The sequence below is a fragment of the Cynoglossus semilaevis genome, chromosome 17 (assembly GCF_000523025.1).
Source record: "Cynoglossus semilaevis isolate Cse_v1.0 chromosome 17, Cse_v1.0, whole genome shotgun sequence".
In the NCBI taxonomy this organism is placed as follows: Eukaryota; Metazoa; Chordata; class Actinopteri; order Pleuronectiformes; family Cynoglossidae; genus Cynoglossus; species Cynoglossus semilaevis.
The window spans coordinates 5,682,447-5,699,976 of NC_024323.1; the positions used below are offsets into that span (position 1 = coordinate 5,682,447).

The following is a 17,530-nucleotide window of genomic DNA, read 5'->3' on the forward strand; positions in this document are numbered from 1 at the left end:
AAAAGGAAGAAGCAGGTGCAGCATATTAGTAGTCGTTTACTAAACAGTCCATCCCTTTTTAATACCCTAACCATGAGCTGTACCAGCAAACAGAACCAGTTGGGTTCGGCTCACAAACAGCAACATAATAATCTACAAAAATCCCCAGTGCAATTAAAGTGTTAAGTTATGGAACTGGATTCAAGGGACTTCAATTAACTCCCAGGTTGTTCAGGTTGCCGTTGCCGTCTCCTTTGTTGATTGTGTTTTCTCTGATGTCTGCGTTGTTCTTGTTTCTTTTTGTGGAGCCAAATCAATTTTCCAGCCTAGTGAAGAGTAAATTACGAGCCATTCTCTGTGACTAATTCCCTTTGAGTTTGTAAATATTCGGTACTTTTATTTATAGCCAAAAATGTTCTGCTTTGTTCATAAACACTCAGCAGTATCTTGGCCCGGCTCATTTATTTTTGCCATAAGGAAGTACAAAAAAAGTTTTAAAAAAAGAAAAGAAACAAAATACAACAACAACAAGTTATAAAGTCTTATTGTTTCATGCTTTGTCTCTCATTCTGAAGTTGCTGACCAGTACAACTAATTCATACTGTCACAGTGACTAGGTTAACGTGTCTAAATTGTAGATCGCATACAGTATATGAAATGGATTGAATATCCAGACAATGACCAAAAATGTTAAAACGTAACTCCATAGAAACAGAATAGTGACTTGTGGCAAATCAAGTTTTGTCTTTTTTTTCTTTTTAAATCCTATGAGTGCTCTTGTTAATATTATTTTTGTTTTTCTTAATAGAAAATATTTCCACTTTTGTTAAATAGACAACAATGCATGATGCTATTGAAGCCAGTGCCAAGAATTATTTATAGTGGCCTGATTGATCGTATTGTACTTTATCTACTGTTTTACTCTAAATAAGATTAGAAAGTCACAAAGCTGACACAGACAACAGATACCAATGCATCTAATACAATAACCAGTGGCTATGTTAACCAAATGTGTCTAAATCCTAGATCACAACAAATGGCAAGTAAGTATCTGTTCTTTTTTTAATGTGGAGACTGAGTTGATTTTTTATATATATATAGAAAATAGTTCCACCCTTTTTCAGTAAAAAAAAAAAAAGTTGGTTTAAAAGGTGGTAGAAAGGCAATATTCATAGATGTATTAGCCTGTAACCAGACTCCAACTGTTGGCTCATATTGTGTACAGTGAACTGTGTAGATCTGTACTGTAGTTTTATGTTGACCAGAGTGGTGGTACAGGCACAGCCAACTATTTTAAGAGGAGGAAGGTGGTGTAAAAGGTTTGAGTACCACTGCTCGAATGAATTCATTTTTTACCGTTAGAAAAGAACTGGGACTCTGGGAAATGTCGGTCCATTTATATTTTTACCAGCATCTTCAGTCTTCTTTGAGGACAGAACAGCAGCTCAATACTCCCAGAGAGAAGATGTATCAACAGATGTAGCATCACACATTAGTGTACCTCCCTTGTCCCCGCGAAGGTATTGACCATTGGAACCTTTAATGGCTACCCGTCCATGTTCCAGGAACTCGAGAAAAAACTCCTCCGGCTTTTCTCCATCTGAGCACACAAGGCCACTGCTGGAGACATGCCAGAACTTTTCATTTCCACCTGCAGAAAAATGTTCAGTGTGAGTAAACACAGTCTGGTCGCAGAGACAGTATGTGGTGGAGATATTGGTGGTACAGACATGAAAACTGACTTTTTACATGGTAGGCTCCATTGTTGAAGATCAGTGAGAAAATGTCGTAGACCGATCGATTCGCATCAAGAGTGTTGGAGTTCCTGTGGTGGCACACAAACCCGTTTTCTCCCTGAAGTATTAGCATGGGGCGGTTGATGAGTTTCATCAGGAATAATTCATCATCCCCTGTGATGAGATGCAACATGGTTAATTTGTACTGCAGTGAAAACACGTCTGTAAATCAGCTCATTCAGCCCAACTGCTACACTTGCAGGGTTCACATGTGGTGCCGGATTTGGTGCATTTGCAGGAATACTATTTTGTGTCATGTTGATTTTTTTGGAATTTTTATTGACTGTGATTTATCCCCCCGCCCCAGACATACATGTATTTGGGGAGGACATGCAGATTTTATAAAGAAAAGTCATCAGTTACAGTAAGGATAGAATCAGTAATGTTCTTACTGTGGGACAGAGCAACAACCACTCTCCCACCATATGACTTTCGTGAGAAATATGTGGTCAAAGGAAACTGGTCAACATACTTACCCACAGTATCACTCACAGCTGAGAGCTGCCCATTCTTCTTTGTACACACATACTTTCCATTACTTGCCTTGAGTGCGACTCTGTGTCCTCGCCACTCAATGTCAAACATTGTGTTGATCTCTCTAAAGAATACAAGGCAGGGATTTCGATTAAAGTGTGCGTCAAAGCCTCTGAAGGAAAAATTTCAGAGCCAGAGAAAAAGTCTCCTAACATTTCTGTGGCAGTGGATTGGATCTCTCCGTGGGTGACCAGAGTCCAGTACGATCCTCCGTTGGTTCGGAACATGGCTTTCTTACTCTTCTTGTCAATCTCCATTTGGAACGTTTCCAAGTCTGTCTCTGCATCCTGATTGGCTGAAATACTGACTCCTGGTGATTAGAGAAGAAAAGACAGTTATTACATTGGTTTGCCTTTGCTTCAGAAATGTCACTTATACAATAGTGCCGCTAATTATTGCCCTTCAAATGTCACTTACACTCCTGGGTATGATGAGAACTGACTTGTGCACAATTGTAATCCAACTGTAATTACATCTTTCCTACTGTCGTTCGTACATTATTTATTTATCTTATTGAGCGTACCTCTGCATTTGCAGCTGTACTTAGAAGAGTGAGTCAAAAATTAGAAAAGGACACATGTCTCCGGTGTCTCCCACAGTCACATACTGAAGGTTAGCCTAGAGCTAGGATGAGTTTTGACATCTGGAACTATTGCTCCACGATTGTGCAACATTATAATTTTCTATAAATATTTTTTAAACAAAACGGAATACATTTGTGTTCATTGACTTTTTCAACAGAAATAAGACATCCACATGGGCTGTGGGACACAGACCAAAGAGATTGTCTGATGAGCAGACACATGCAGTAGCCAGGCCAATGTTTTGCTCCCAGATCTGTTAGCAGCTACAGCACACTTCCAGAGGAAATTACCGTAGCTTTTCACCACTTATTTAAAGCTTTATATGAGTCACATCTTTGATCCATTCAGTGAAAATTCTATTTGAATAACGTTTAAAAAAAATAGAATAAATAATAATTAAAATAAATGGGCGCTTTGGCCCAGAGGCAATGTCTTTGTCATTGGTGTGGACTTTGTGTCACTTCCTGGGCAATATTGAGTCTACCCAATGCTAACAAAGCTTACACTGCTAACACCCTCTGCCTAGCTTCACCTTCTTTGACTGTATTGGAATTTCTGCTTGCTTGGAGTGGAAAAGCTGCCACCTGCTGGTTCTGTTTCTGACTAGTGAATTGGTACGTTTAGTCACCAGTCACATTAGACATAAAGGAAATTAAGAAAGGAGAGAGCATTTAGTATTTGATTAAGAGCAAAACTGCGTGTGTTCTGACAGGTTTATTATTTTTTATTCCGTGTAATTATGTGTTTGTGATGAGCCCACAGAACATGAGTAAAGTTTAATCCTTTCGAGGCTAAAATCATTAAATATGCCCAGTGACTCATTGCTCTGTTGTTGCAGCCGATCTAAGGTTGTTTTCTTCGAGCTGCCTGTGTTAACTGTGCCTGCTCTGGTGGCTTCCAGGTGGAGGAGAAAACACAGACACAGATCTGAGTTGTGTTTTGCTGTCGCTCAAATTAGATGCCACAGAAATATCCTTCAACCTCTCTCATAAGCCTGTTACAAACCCTAATCCCCACTGTCGCCCGTGCCTCCTCCCTTCATTCGCTGGCTGTAATGCCTGCAGTGGAGAAATACAAATCTGCACCGCAGGGGCCACACTAAGCCTCTTTCAGGGCCGTATTCCTTATAAAATGTGACACTTTTACAAGGCTAAAGAGTACAGGTGGAGGAATAAAACACTGCTTTGTTAAAGTTATTTTCTTAAGTACATTTTTTAAGGTTTATTTCTATAAAAAAAAAAGACTGCAGTGTAATGACCTTTATATAAAGATTCATTGTATTTACAGTATTAAACGGCCAGTGTAAGTTTCAGGACAACGATTTCAGACTCTCACTGTTCATTTCCTTGAATAATTATACAGAGGAGATCAGAGACAGGCTGTGAAGAAACCTTGTAACTGATCTGTCTGGCTCATCCTGGCTGTGGCTATTTTTTGCTCTTACCTCATTCCGGCACTTTCTCATATTTTAAAGAAATTCTGCCAATGGCAGACAGTAAAAAAAAAGCAAGAGGCTGCTAGGTTTAAATTTCATTTACAGTGTAGCTGTCAGCCGTGAGATAAAGCTCTGTCCTGATGTCATTTGTTCAAATCCTTAGTCTTCAATGGACACAGTTCAAGTGACAAAGCCCATTAGCTCAGTTACATGCACTGTGTGGCTGTTGAACCGCTACAGGAAAAACAGGCTTCTGCCGTCAGACTGTAACCATGTGCTCTCTGGCCTACACTTTTCAAATGGCAATAAAGTAGCACTGCTTTTTATGTGTCTGCAAAAACTGGTAAAAAAAAATTGAAACGCAAACCCAGAGATCTAAGAATAAAGTCGATATAAACATAGTGAAATAACCCTGTAAGATTACCTCTGAGTGCTGTGCCAGTCTAACTAAATGCTGTGGTGTATATAAGAAAATATAAGAGCAAGGCTAAAATTTTCAGCGTGACAATAGGCCTGAAGTGAAAGTTTCTTATTCCCATTACTGCACCCGGGCATCACTGAAGAGGCCAATATTATCGTCTTACTCTTTGTCAACAGGTAGGAAAATAAAAATCTGACAAATTGTTGATTGGAATCATAGTTTGGTTGTTACCATACTAAGCAATCTATAGACTCTATACTCTCCTCACATGCTCAAAATATGAATATATACAAAATCTATGCAACGTAAACAGATTTCTTGCTAGAAACCTAAATGTTTGAACTTGTAATTCATTTCCTCCACGTTATAAAGTGCTTTTTTTGTATTATAAAGCCTCATTGATTTCATTTGATTTTCACTCGTTACCACATTGTAAATATACATTTATTTTACTATTATTACTACTAATAATAATAGTAATAATAATAATAATAGTGAAAGTGCCATTAGAGACTAGTTACCTTGCTTCACTGAGACAAATCTGTTATTGGCAGCTTGAAAGACTACTTGTGGATGACTCTCTTCAAGATCAAACAGCTCATCTTTTCCTGGTTTCGGGCATCGACCAGAGCGCAGTGTGCCTGTTGGGCCTATAGGGGTTAAGTATTTCCCATCACAGTCTTTAAAGGCCAGCTTGCCTGATTTGAGCTCCAGAGTGAAGCTGGTATTGTTGCCGTCCTCCTTCACCAGTTTACCATCATTCCTGAGAAAACGGCCATCACAGGTCTTAAGGCTGTACTTTCCATCTGTATACACCAGGGTGACCAGAGAGTCCACTCCCCAGGGAATGTTGCTGTCGACAGATATTTCTCCATCAGATGCAGATAGATGGGCATAGCGCTTGCGTGCCACGCTGAGCAGACTAGCCTGTGGGTGTAAGGCCAAATGCACTGCCCACAGCTCTTGTTCCCCGATGACCTGGGCGAAGCAGGACAGGTAGTCTGCAGAACCTCCAAAGTAACGCAGATATGGCTCTGATTGCAATGCCCAGCGGCCATCAGACTGGGACATGATCAGGAAACGACAGTCTGGGTCAGGTTTTTCTGCATCACAGGAGATTTTACCGTCTTTGTCCGAGGCCAGGTAGCGCCCCAGGTGGCTGCGGAGAAACACCACCTGGGCATCCTGTTCGTCCTTTTCCAAAGTCCAGACCTGTTTCTTCTTCATGCTGGTGCCTGAGGCATTCACCTTGAAACCAAAGGCCTCAGCAGTGAGGTAGCGGTTCTCATAGTTGATTAGGCCAAACTGCAGCTTCAGGGTCCTGTTGATTCCGTTGGTGGGCATGATCGACCAGGCCGCGCGTCAAGACTTCACAAACAGCAAATTAGGACAGAGAGGGTGGAAGGTTATGAGGCATGGGAGCCAGGAAGAAAAATACAGAGTCTTTTGTTGTAATTGAACTCCACTTTTCTGTCTTGATAAATTGATAATTGCTGTTGTTTTATCCCTTCTCTTGTCACTTTTTCCCCCGGAGGCCTTGTGCCGGCATTTGCTCTCACTCTCTCTCTCTCTCTCACCCTCTCTCTCTCCCGCTCTGTTAATGAGTTAGGATTAAAATCAGCAGGACGCGGCACCTCAATCCAACAAGCCGCTGACGTCACGTACAGCAGCACCAACCACAGACCCTTTCCCGTCTTCTTCCTCCTCCCTCCCTCCCTTCTTTCATGTCCTTCTCTGTATGGCACCCAGCTTCACTTTGTATCACCTTTACTTTCCTCCTCCTACTTATCTTTTTTTTTTCCCTCCTCTACACTTCCCTCTCTTCTCTGTAATTTACAATGACATGCTCATTCCTCAGATGGACTCCCCATTGCTTCACCCTCATTTCTAGCTCCATATACTTGTGGTCATGCAATTCCAGCCATAGGATTATCTAAGCTTTGATCTCCTCCAAAGCCACAGCCTAATTGGAAAATGTCCAGAGAGTAAAGGTGCTTTTGCTGGTGCTGCTGCTACTTTTTTGGGGTCCATTTGGAAACACATCTTATTAAAATAACAACCTGGACTTTATACATTTTTATGCACAGTACAAAAAAGTGATATTTAAAAAAATGTTTTCACATAGTTGTGGTTCCTGCCGCTGGTACCTGCTGTCTTTGTCTTTCTGTTTACGCAAATCCAAAGACAAATGGATTTTGTGGTACTTGTGTATGTTGCTTTATCTCAAGCAATCATGATTAATTACAATCACAATTAGTCATGATTACATTTGATGTTGTCCAACTAAATGATATCCAACCAGTAGGGGTCATCTTTCTACAGCAGTGCCATAAAGACAAACCCTGAATAAACTGAAAACATAAACTGTAAATAAACTGTAGATGTAGGCACTTTTAGAGTGACTCATCTCTCTATGAATGGACGTTCTTGTTCATAAAAAGTCTTTTTATTAAACAAAGAACCTCTTTTAACCTGTATGTACACGTTAAATCATTGATTCAACAGTCATTAGCACGTTGTGCCTCATGGTTTATGTTCACCACGTGCAATTTTTAAGAGCAACGCTTACAACCAACATTAGGTTCAGTTTATGGGTTTGATGATATTTGAATCTGAGAGGCGCTTCTTGGGTTAAGCGCTGGAGTAGGTTTTGAATAGGTTTGAATATGCACATTGGTCTTTCTTCCTCTGCTACCTTTGTTACCCTCAGCCCCACTCTCTCTCTCTCTCTCTCTCTCTCTCTCTCTCTCTCTAAGCCTTCTTTGTTGCTGCTTGTTTGATTAAAGAAGGTCGTCGCTCGCTGCCCAGTGACCTTTGTCACAGTGCACACCAAGATCAGTCTTTGTAAGAGCATTACCAAATGTTGCCCTGCGGTTCCTGGGGGTTCTTGGAGGTAATGGCAGGAAGAAGCTTATGGTGCATGTGCCACCAGCACAAAGGTGTGTGTTTCAGGCTGCACAACAAGGCAGCGTCTTTGGGATGTTATTTCTGTGTTGTTGTTGTGGTTGTTGTTTGTCTTCTCTGTGTTAAGATTTTTTTCTCATTTATAAGCCTCTCTATCAGAGCAGTATTGTTACAATGATCACTCCAACATGAGAGGCTAATGCTTTGTAAATCTTCAGGCAAAGATTAGGCTGCCATTCTTCTGTAGCGTTCTTATTGCTGTTGTTTATATTTATGTCACACCAGTGGAGCAGCTGTGATTTTACCACTGTATGAATAACAACAAGCGATTTGATGGTTGCATCCCTGAAAGACATTTTTAAAATTGGCTGAAAACACACTTGACATCAGCAGACAGACAGTGAGGCAGCAATGGCCAGAAATCTCTGATGAGCCTGAAGCTGAGTCATGACTGACAAAAAAGTATAATGAGCAGAGAGTGAATGAGAATGTTGTTAATGATCTAAAAAAAATAATAATAATAAAAATGCCAAGGTCACAAGTTTGAAATGCCTGCTCTAGACTAATTTATTATTTGTGTTTCAAACTTTTAATGTTCTCTTTAAATGACTTAATGATCAAATAGATTAATTCTGAAAGAATTACAAAAAACGCATTAACCTGTTTAATATAATTTAAAGATAAGAAAATAAAAAAATTGTTTGAACATTATTTATTTCCAATGATGGTGTTTCTGTACTCTTAGTGTTTACAAAATTTCAGTTTTCACTGACCCACTATATTTCTAGGCAAATTAAACGCATGCACTACATGTCTCGTGGCCCAGGCAGGCATCTGATTTCAAATAAACGTATTATCTTTCTTCAACGATTGCCTCACAGCAAACCTTTCACCACTTTTAGAATGTAGTTGTCATAATGATGCCGAAATGTTAATGGAATTGTAATTCTCAGCTCTGACCGCTAGATAGCAGTAAACAATAGTAATTTTTAATTTTTATTTCTTCACCTTAACTGCTCCGGGTATACACTATATAAACTCTTGTATAAACTTTTTTTCTTTTGGTTATTTATGTTTTGGGGTTAGCAGGTAGAATATGCTCTCTTTAATTAGCATTTGGACTTTGTACTCTGCCAGGATTTAGTTCTCTACTTCTTGATATGTCACTAAGCTTAATGTTAGGCACAGTTAGTTAAAGTTGAATTTATTCAGAACACTTTTTAACTGCAATCATCTGTGCATATCAATATTTTGTTGGTATAGTTACAGGTTAAGGTTATAGGTATAGTCCAGGGGTCGGCAACCCGCGGCTCCAGAGCCGCATGTAGCTCTTTCACCCCTCTGTTGTGGCTCCCCGTGACTTTGGAAAATAAATAATGAGTATTTAATTAAAATGTATTTTTTATTTTAGTTGGTTCTTTTTTAAATATAATTCTAAATTTGAAGATTACGGTTATCTTATAACATGTTTTGTTTGTCACTCAAAATATGCCGATGTGTAACACCTTTGTGTCTGTGTGTGTGTGTGCTATTTCCTGTACTGCATGACTTGTGCCAATTTTTCCTCATATTCATTAATACTCATATTCTGGGACAAGATGAAAATCATTTCAAGGACAAACGGTGTGTACAAAAATGCGAAGGACCGCACAAGGGTTAAAACTGATTATATCTCCACAGAAACAAAAGTCTGGAATTTCCTCTTTGGTAATTCCAGACATAACAGTAAGGAAGTATGCAAAAATTGTGTAAAATTACCTCACATAATTATATACATTAACATACTGTCAATCCGTCTGCTCAGAAAATGTGCAACACCCGGACAACGCACCTACACCACCAATTGTCTCTGCAATTAGCCTCACTTGTGTCTCCTGGTGCTCTTTGCATATATACCTCTCTCCCTCATTCTGGCATGGTGGGATCATTGTGCCCTGTATTGTCTGTGGCGGCGTTGTGTCGAGCGTTATGTTGTAGCTGTTTCTAGTCTGTTCCTGGTCAAGTCTGTTGCTGTACTCAGCTCAGCTCTGCTCTGCTCGGCTCTGCGTATGCTTCTGTCCTGGTTTTTGGAATTTTGATCTTTGAAATAAAATACCTGCACCAGTCCTGCATTTGGGTCCTGCCTGCTTCCTGTCATGTCGATGGCTCACCCTGACGCTCACGCCTCACAGATGTCAGCTTATAGTGAAGATGAAGGTGACGTCTTACAGCCCTGATGCGCAGACGCTCTGCGCTGAGGTTCAGGAGCAAAAAACAAATTAACCAGAAAAAACAAACATTTTATTGGCTATTATTTTCCATATACTATATATACACATACATGCATACATACATGTATATATGTGTGTATGTATGTATATGTATATATGTGCATATGTGTGTGTGTATATATATATATATATATACACACCGACCCCTGGCATAGTCTGATCTGAAAGTATTAATTGTTAGTATGACCACTGAACTAAGCTTTATTTATTAAATTTACACTGGGACACATTCTCACCAGCTTCGATGAAAAAGGTCAGTTTTAGAAATGGTCACAAATTACTTAATTTAATCTGAATAATTTGCATTTCAAAGTGTGATTAAAATTTACGGTAAAAAGTAGCGCTTTAAAACGTTTACAGCATGATGCGTCATTGAGACGTCACGAAGCCTACTGCCCAATCACTTCACAACGCGCCAATCTTTGGAGTACCACAACAAACATGGCGGATCAGGACGCGGAAGTCCTTTTCAAGAAGGTAAGGCTTGGTTTTTATCTAAATATTTTTAATTTCTTGTTAATTGTCGTTGCAAGAGACTCCACGGTTAAAATGCCATTATATTTCAATATTTTTATACGATGGGTTTTGCTACATTGAGAATGTGTTTCTTCTACGGTGGACAAAAGAGCAACACTGCTAAAACCCACCGTTAGTTGTCAAACATGTAGGAGTTATTTAACGAATTACGACGTGTCTACGAAACGTGTTTGACTTCTGTATGAAAAACTACTTCTGTATGTACTTGACTTTTGCGGTAGAATATCTTTCTGTTTATGTAAACTCCTTTAATATTCAATAAAATACGTTTCCAAAGATGTCGGTGTGCTGTAAATACAATATGTGACACAGCTTGAGTTGAAATTCATTGGAATGGTTTCCGAATATGTTGCGTGTGGAGGTAAATGCCTATTTTATTGTTTTTCTTTTAAAATACCAATTAATATGGTCGGCGGTTTACTGTCTTCTTTCCACAGGAAACAGTTGGAAAAGTTTTGTCACGTTCCTTTAGAGAAGAGAAAACCAAACGTGAGTTGTTTAGAAAATCACTCATTACTTATTTTAGGGTTTAAATTTGGTGTGCAAGCTTTATTTTTACATTGTTTTACGTTTTATGTAGTTTTTCATGTAACGTTCAATGTACGTCTATTATACCGCCGTTATTTGTTGCAGCAATATTACAAAAATCCTCGTGTTGGATTGGTTTAATCTGATATAATTTAACCAAGCTCTTTTGTGTTACAGTTAGTGGTGATGCTACACTGCTAATGGCAGAAATGCTTAAAGTGTTTGTTCGGGGTAAGAGGAACAGTCACAAATACTGTACATACACACTGACAAAGACCTTTTTTCTCATTTGTGCCTCTGTATTGTCATTGTCACCTTCAGAAGCTGCTGTGAGGTCACAGAAACAAGCAGAGTCCGAAAACTGTGATCAAGTGGAGATTGAGCATTTTGAAAAGATCTTACCGCAGTTGGTAGGAAGCTTATCAAACTTTTTTTTTTTTTTTTAGCTGTAGGCTCTTTGGTGTAAACATCGTTCTTTAAACTTCAGCTAATTGAAAACATCAGGCTTTAATGATGAGTTGCAGCTAACTGACCACTTAAGTATTTTGAATCAAATTATTTTTTTATAATTTTCTTCCATGAAAGTAAACCTAATATTCTGGTTTTATTTTATGAAACTGTTTTGGTTGTTGACCAACAGATGGAATTCTTAGATTTTCCAAATTCTTGTTACCTAAAAAAAAAAAACAAAGTCGGTTTGTTTGCCTGATAACTGTTAACTGTATATAAATATGGAAGTGCTTTGAATAAATTCTTGTTTTTCTAAATATTTCTTTCTCGTCTTGCAGCTGCTGGACTTTTAGCGAAACAATGCCACAAGATGGAGCCAAAGCGTTGCCAGCAGCCCCGCAGCTTCACTTCCACCAGCCACACACTTATTCCAAGTTATTTTTTTTTCCTGTACATAATTTCATAATCTCTGATTTAAGAGATTACAACGTAATGCTAATTGATAAATAGTTTAAGTTAAGTGATTTTTTAAGAGGACAACGTCATTGCTTTCCACTTTTCCTCCATGCCTCAGTCAATCAGACCCACCTGTGCTCCTCTGTGCAACAACAGGTGCTTCCAGCATGCTCCATGGTGCCCTTCATCAAAGCCTCCTGGAGCAGTTGGAAGCAATTAGAGTAATAAGGGAAGCAGCCAGTCCCTTAGATGATGACAAGTGCCAGGAAAAAAGGAGTACCCCCTCCAGCCACTTTGAAGTTCTCTTTTGCTGTCCTGCGATGTTTAGGTAGGGGTGAGGGGGAGGGTAGAGGGGACCTTTGGCACAGGGGGGAAAGTTGAATAGGAGTGTGCATGCTCAGATTTGTGCATGTGCTAGCTAAACATAGTACCAGACCACACGCGTGGAGATTCTGTTTGAAAGGAAACATAACAAAACACATCGGAACATGGTCCAAGAAGAGCAGGGTGTAATTCTGAAGGTAAATAAACAAAGGAGGCGAGTAGCAGAGGTGCTTTCTCTCCTTTCATCAGAGCAGAGGGGGATGTTGGGGCCGAGAGGAAGAGGGTAATATGGGGTTTTCTAATTCATGGGCCTCTGATGGGTTTCCAGCAGCGGTCTGTGTGACTGCGTGTCTTCGGCGTGAGTCAGCATAGCTGTGCAACACCTCACACTGTTTATTTGTGTGGCTCTTGGGGTGAGTCACTGCACTCACACTGAATGCTGCTACGTTCAGTCAAACCCATCCAAGGCCCAGTGTCAGGGGTCCAGACTTGAAAAGGAAATCTCGAAAGCAGCATCAGAAATTATGTACAAGATCAGGGGTGTAATTGGCTCTGGTTACCTATCAAATTGCTCTCAATGTTGTTGTTTTTTTTTTTGTAATTTCTCTATTTTATAAAAATAACATTCCTAGACTTTGGTCCTGGTTCGTTTTTTTTCCCACAACAATGTGTTGGTAGGTCTGGATCTGCACTTGCAGAGGAGAGCACTACTGTACAACTTTCTCTGTGTGCATCTTAGTGGAACAAATTACATCTGAAGGCAGTGTTATTAAACATACGAAAGCAGTTAGAACAAGAATGGGGAGGGGCGTTGACGAGAGTAATGAGTTAAAGCTTTTCTTGATCCTACATTAAAGGCTGGGAGTGTCGACAGCCAGTCCAGACACTTTGGAGAAGCTACGGAGTGAGACGCTTTTCCCAGGAGACAGAGACGGTTCTGTCTCCAGTCTCCTGATTGGTGTATGAATGGAAATGCACATGGAATAGGGATCTCGTTAGCCTTGACCATAGAAAGCTGCTTGGTTGTAGCCACTAATATTTGAAATATATCTTTGTAGTGGCAACATTGAGTGCTATTATGATTTGTTGGGTCAAATTTTCCACTTGACTGAGTGAGACTGATCTGTATAACAGAAAAGGGTTGAGATGTAAAAGAAGAATGAATATATAGAAAGACTAGTTTGATAAAAATTAACAATGTTGACTATTTTATTTCTCTGGTAATACAAGTCACTTCAAGTCTAATAAAAAGACTGGTATTAATAACATACTTTATTATTGTTATATTTCTGTACAAAGTTTTCTCTTCTACACCCTGAGGTTACAAATAAGACAAAATTAAGGGGGAAATGCCCACTCAGTATTTGCTAAGCTAATGTTGAAGTGAGGATGCCATAAATTATAGATTATTTGCAAAATAATCTTGATATTACTAAAATTCAGGTTGGAACACTTGTGGAAGGAATGACAAGCACACCTTACCACAAGAAGATCACCAGTTCAATTCCCTGTCTTACTGTAAAGAAAACCTGTATGCTCTCTCTGTTTGTGTGTGGTTTTTCTCGGGCTAGTATGGCATTCTCCCACAGTCCAGAAACACACAAATTAGGTTAATTGTCCACTGTAATCTAACCTGCATGATGTCTGTTGATTGGGTTTTGCTCTACCTTAAAACTAGAAGAGGATTACATAGGTAGAAATAATTAAAATCTCCTACGACATATTGACAAGTTGGCCAAATGCTAGATACAGCATTTGGTCCTGTAAAAGATGCTATGTGTTCCACCAGCCAAAAAATCATATTTCTTCAATCCCTAATCTGTCAGATGATGTAGGTCATCCTTTTTCCTGTCATTTGGTTATCACTAAACCTTCTCACCCATCTGTGCCCACTGATGGGAACAGCCCCAATCTCCCTCCTGACTGCTGGCTTTTTCTAAGAATTCTCACCCAAGCAGAAAGTACAAAACCAAAGAGCAACATTAAAGTTTATTAGCCTATATGGCACATAAAACTTTCACTTTTTTAACCAGGAATGTGGAAATAAAACATTTTACTGTAACACCTTTCTGGTTCCCTGTTGAAAACAATAACCAACATGCGGTGAGAAAGCTACAGGTGTCGGCCGTCCTGCAGCATGTGCCGTTACACAAATGTACTTGTTTCATGAATATGTGATGGCGTGCATCTGTTCTCGGACGTATGTGCTCGCATGCATGTTGTGCTTGATCTGGGGCTGTGATGCATTAGCGCTCAGGAGACAAGAGGCCCTTGTAGCCCCCTTGTGGGCACGGAGCTGTCTAACCATAGAGGAATGCTGAAGGCGACGCGGAACGAGTTCATTCCTCTTAGATGCTCCACACGCAACTGCTTACACTCATGAAAGGTTACAAACATTTACAGTCCAGTCAAAAGAAAACAAACAAACAAGACACAGACAGAAAGCTTGCATGTGTGGAGAGAATGCAACTTCTCAGAGGAGTGTATACAAAGCAGTGAAATACATGTTTTCTCAAGGCCCTCGGCCTTTGCTGAGGAGCCTTCTGGGGCAAAGCTTTGTTAAAGAGCCACGGGGCCCATGCCGGGGATGATTAGAACATACCTGGCAGTTTGAGCCACTCTGGCGCTCTGTTGGGATCAGATCTAACTGGTTGTGGCGCTTGGCTGTTGGTATGAGGCTGGAGATGGTCTGCTGCTGTGCTCTGTGTATCGTTTGGAGCTTTGGTAGCTGCAGGGGGCGGAAAGGATTCTTCCGGAATCAGTGAGGTGGATGATAAGGTCAAAGACCTTGGCATGTGGCTGAAGAAAGGGAAAAAGGAGCAACAGAGATGTACAATTAGGGCCCACAGCTGAGTTATTTCTGGAACTTTGTACCACTACCTTAACTACATTACCTTGCTCTTCCACCTCAAGTCACCCCTACCCTCTGTTTCCTCCTCCCTCCCTCTCTCCTCTGTGTAGTGGCCTGCACAGTTAAGGGCATGGGCAGAAACAACAGTGTAATCCCCTTACATAACAACACTTACACTTACCAAACAATTAATTTTGGGATCATCTAAAAATAAAGAAGCCGGTCAGGCTTTAGAATAAGTCTGACTTGTACCTGAAGAACAGGGAAGTAAAGGTCAGCAGGTCATTTTTACTCCTAAATTTACCCACATGCAGTGATGTCAAAATGTAATCGCAAATGAAGCTACTTCATAATAAACCAAAGCATCTGGTTCTGTAAACTTCAGTGAGATTTCTATCCTACCGCTGCTTCATTTGTATACCCAGTAGGTGGTAGTAATGTAATGCTTAAGAGTTGTGCTTTTAAAGCCCAAAGAAGACAGTCAGCTAGCCTAGCATAGCATTGCTAATACACAACCGTGTCACATTTGCATTAAGCTATGATCAAGCTAACCTGCTAGTTTCCTGATTGTTTTTTAATACTTTCAACCATTTGTTTTGTTGTAAAACCTTTTGTAAAACTCTTAGCTTCTGTAACAAATTTTGACACTTTTATATTTAACCTTCAGGTAAAGTCAATGCCAAGCCGTTTTTTTTATCTACTTCTGACTTCTGTACTAAAGTTATCGGTTATTCGACCATATTCCCAGCGTACAAACCCAGTGTCTTGTATTACTGCAGACATGCTGTCTGTACTTATGTCTGTTGGTCCAGGAGCCCGTATGGTGACTGTCTGTCCTCACTGTGGTCAGGGGCACCGGAACTCTAAATTAGCACCAGTGAGTCAAAAGAACTGCTTTCATGTGGACAAGGACTCATGTCAGACTGTAGGAAAGGTCAGGTTAAAGAGGTCAAAGGTAGGGACCCAGTGTCGTTCTCAGTCTTAACAACTTCCTGTGGGCCGTGTTTTGGAAACCTTAGTGGTAATTCTTGGTGATACCAGTTCAAAGAAGAAGAGATTTCTACACACTCTGATACCTGAATGTAAATAACACTTGCATTTAGTCCAAATCTGTGATACACTGTAAAGGATATGCTCTGAACAAAGACAATTATGTTTTTAAATGTATTTTTCCACCGTCAGGCGACATTTAAAAGTTACTATTTACTATCATGTTTTCCTGACAGAAGGTATTTAAATACCACGTCTTTTGTCTTAATGACTACTTTATATACCTTGGATCAGAGGTCTCCAAGTACTGGGCCATGGACTAGTACCAGGTCATGGGTCATTAGTTACCAGGCCTCATATTTGCATTCTTTTAAATGCAAAAAAAATCTGTACACATTCTTTTAAAGTGGAAAAGCCAACAGAGGGTATAGAATGTGAATGTAAAAAAGTTGCAGTTTTTTATTTGCTTAAATAAAGTGACAGATGATCCTAATGTGCCAGCCCTAAAAACCTTCAGCTTCAGCTCACCATCAAGTTGTGTGGCTGCACCTGTTCTATGCTGTGAAATGCTGCAACAAAGGTAAAATCCAGGGTCAGCAGGAGACACAGCAGGACTTTTGTCTGATAAAGAGCAGAGACAAATGGAAAAAGCAACTGACTCTTTATTTTTAGACATAAGAAACAAACAGTTACGATGAGAGGTGATTTACCAGGTCTGACTTTGACGTCAGACTGGGAGTAAAATAAAGCAGCTGGAAACATGCCGGCCTGGGGGAACAGCAGTGAAGCTTGAGTGACGTACAGCTACTGCCAGGGACAATGGGCTCTGAAATATGTCTTTAGATCACACTGCTCTGTCCTCCTGATGAGACTTTTGGACAAACATAGACACTCAAAAAGGGAAGCTGGCAACAGAGGAGGACCTTTCACCTTTACAAACTGGGAAAAGACACTCGCTCACTGCCATAATTGTTCTGCAATAATTTATTGGTTTCCAGATATAAACTATGAAGCCTGTCCAAAAACAGCATGAGAGCAGATCCAGTCACAATGAGCTGTAATGTAAAAAACGCCTCCCCCTGGAAAACAACAATAAATTTGAATGGGCTTCAAAGGAGCTGCTGGTGCTCTTACTTTTCTCTACATAAAACAAAGCACCGGCATGTAAAACCACTCAATCTCTGTGTCCTGCCATGAAACACACATCTAACAAAACACTGACAGAGACTGAGACTCTTTTAGGTTTGGCTAACAGAAGCTTTCTCTACCATGTGTAGCTGAGCGACAGTCGACCAAATGATCTTTATTTTCTTGATTATTCTCTTAAACCTTCTTTCTCTCTGCTCCATTTTCAGCCGGTCTTTATATGGTGGTACTTACCGAGAAAACACGCCATAAAAAGATCTTATTAACCGAACCACTAGGCTTTGTTCCTAATTTGTCCTGACACTTAAACTGTCATAAGGAACTC

At 40.0% G+C, this 17,530-nt stretch overlaps 2 protein-coding genes across 2 annotated transcripts; one reads left to right on the plus strand and one right to left on the minus strand.

The window, feature by feature from the left end:
* Positions 1–1,184: 1,184 nt before the first annotated feature.
* LOC103392827 (fascin-2-like) lies at positions 1,185–7,078 on the minus strand. Its single transcript, XM_025064864.1, has 5 exons — positions 5,271–7,078; positions 2,463–2,619; positions 2,187–2,373; positions 1,722–1,920; positions 1,185–1,630 (listed from the first exon to the last, which is right to left on the minus strand). Exons 1-5 carry the CDS (start codon positions 6,091–6,093, stop codon positions 1,425–1,427), a joined length of 1,572 nt encoding a protein of 523 aa, XP_024920632.1. The 5' UTR covers positions 6,094–7,078; the 3' UTR covers positions 1,185–1,424.
* Positions 7,079–10,312: 3,234 nt separating this feature from the next.
* Positions 10,313–13,484, plus strand: cenpx (centromere protein X). Its single transcript, XM_008329562.3, has 5 exons — positions 10,313–10,400; positions 10,898–10,949; positions 11,166–11,219; positions 11,310–11,398; positions 11,777–13,484. Exons 1-5 carry the CDS (start codon positions 10,365–10,367, stop codon positions 11,789–11,791), a joined length of 246 nt encoding a protein of 81 aa, XP_008327784.1. The 5' UTR covers positions 10,313–10,364; the 3' UTR covers positions 11,792–13,484.
* Positions 13,485–17,530: the final 4,046 nt, after the last annotated feature.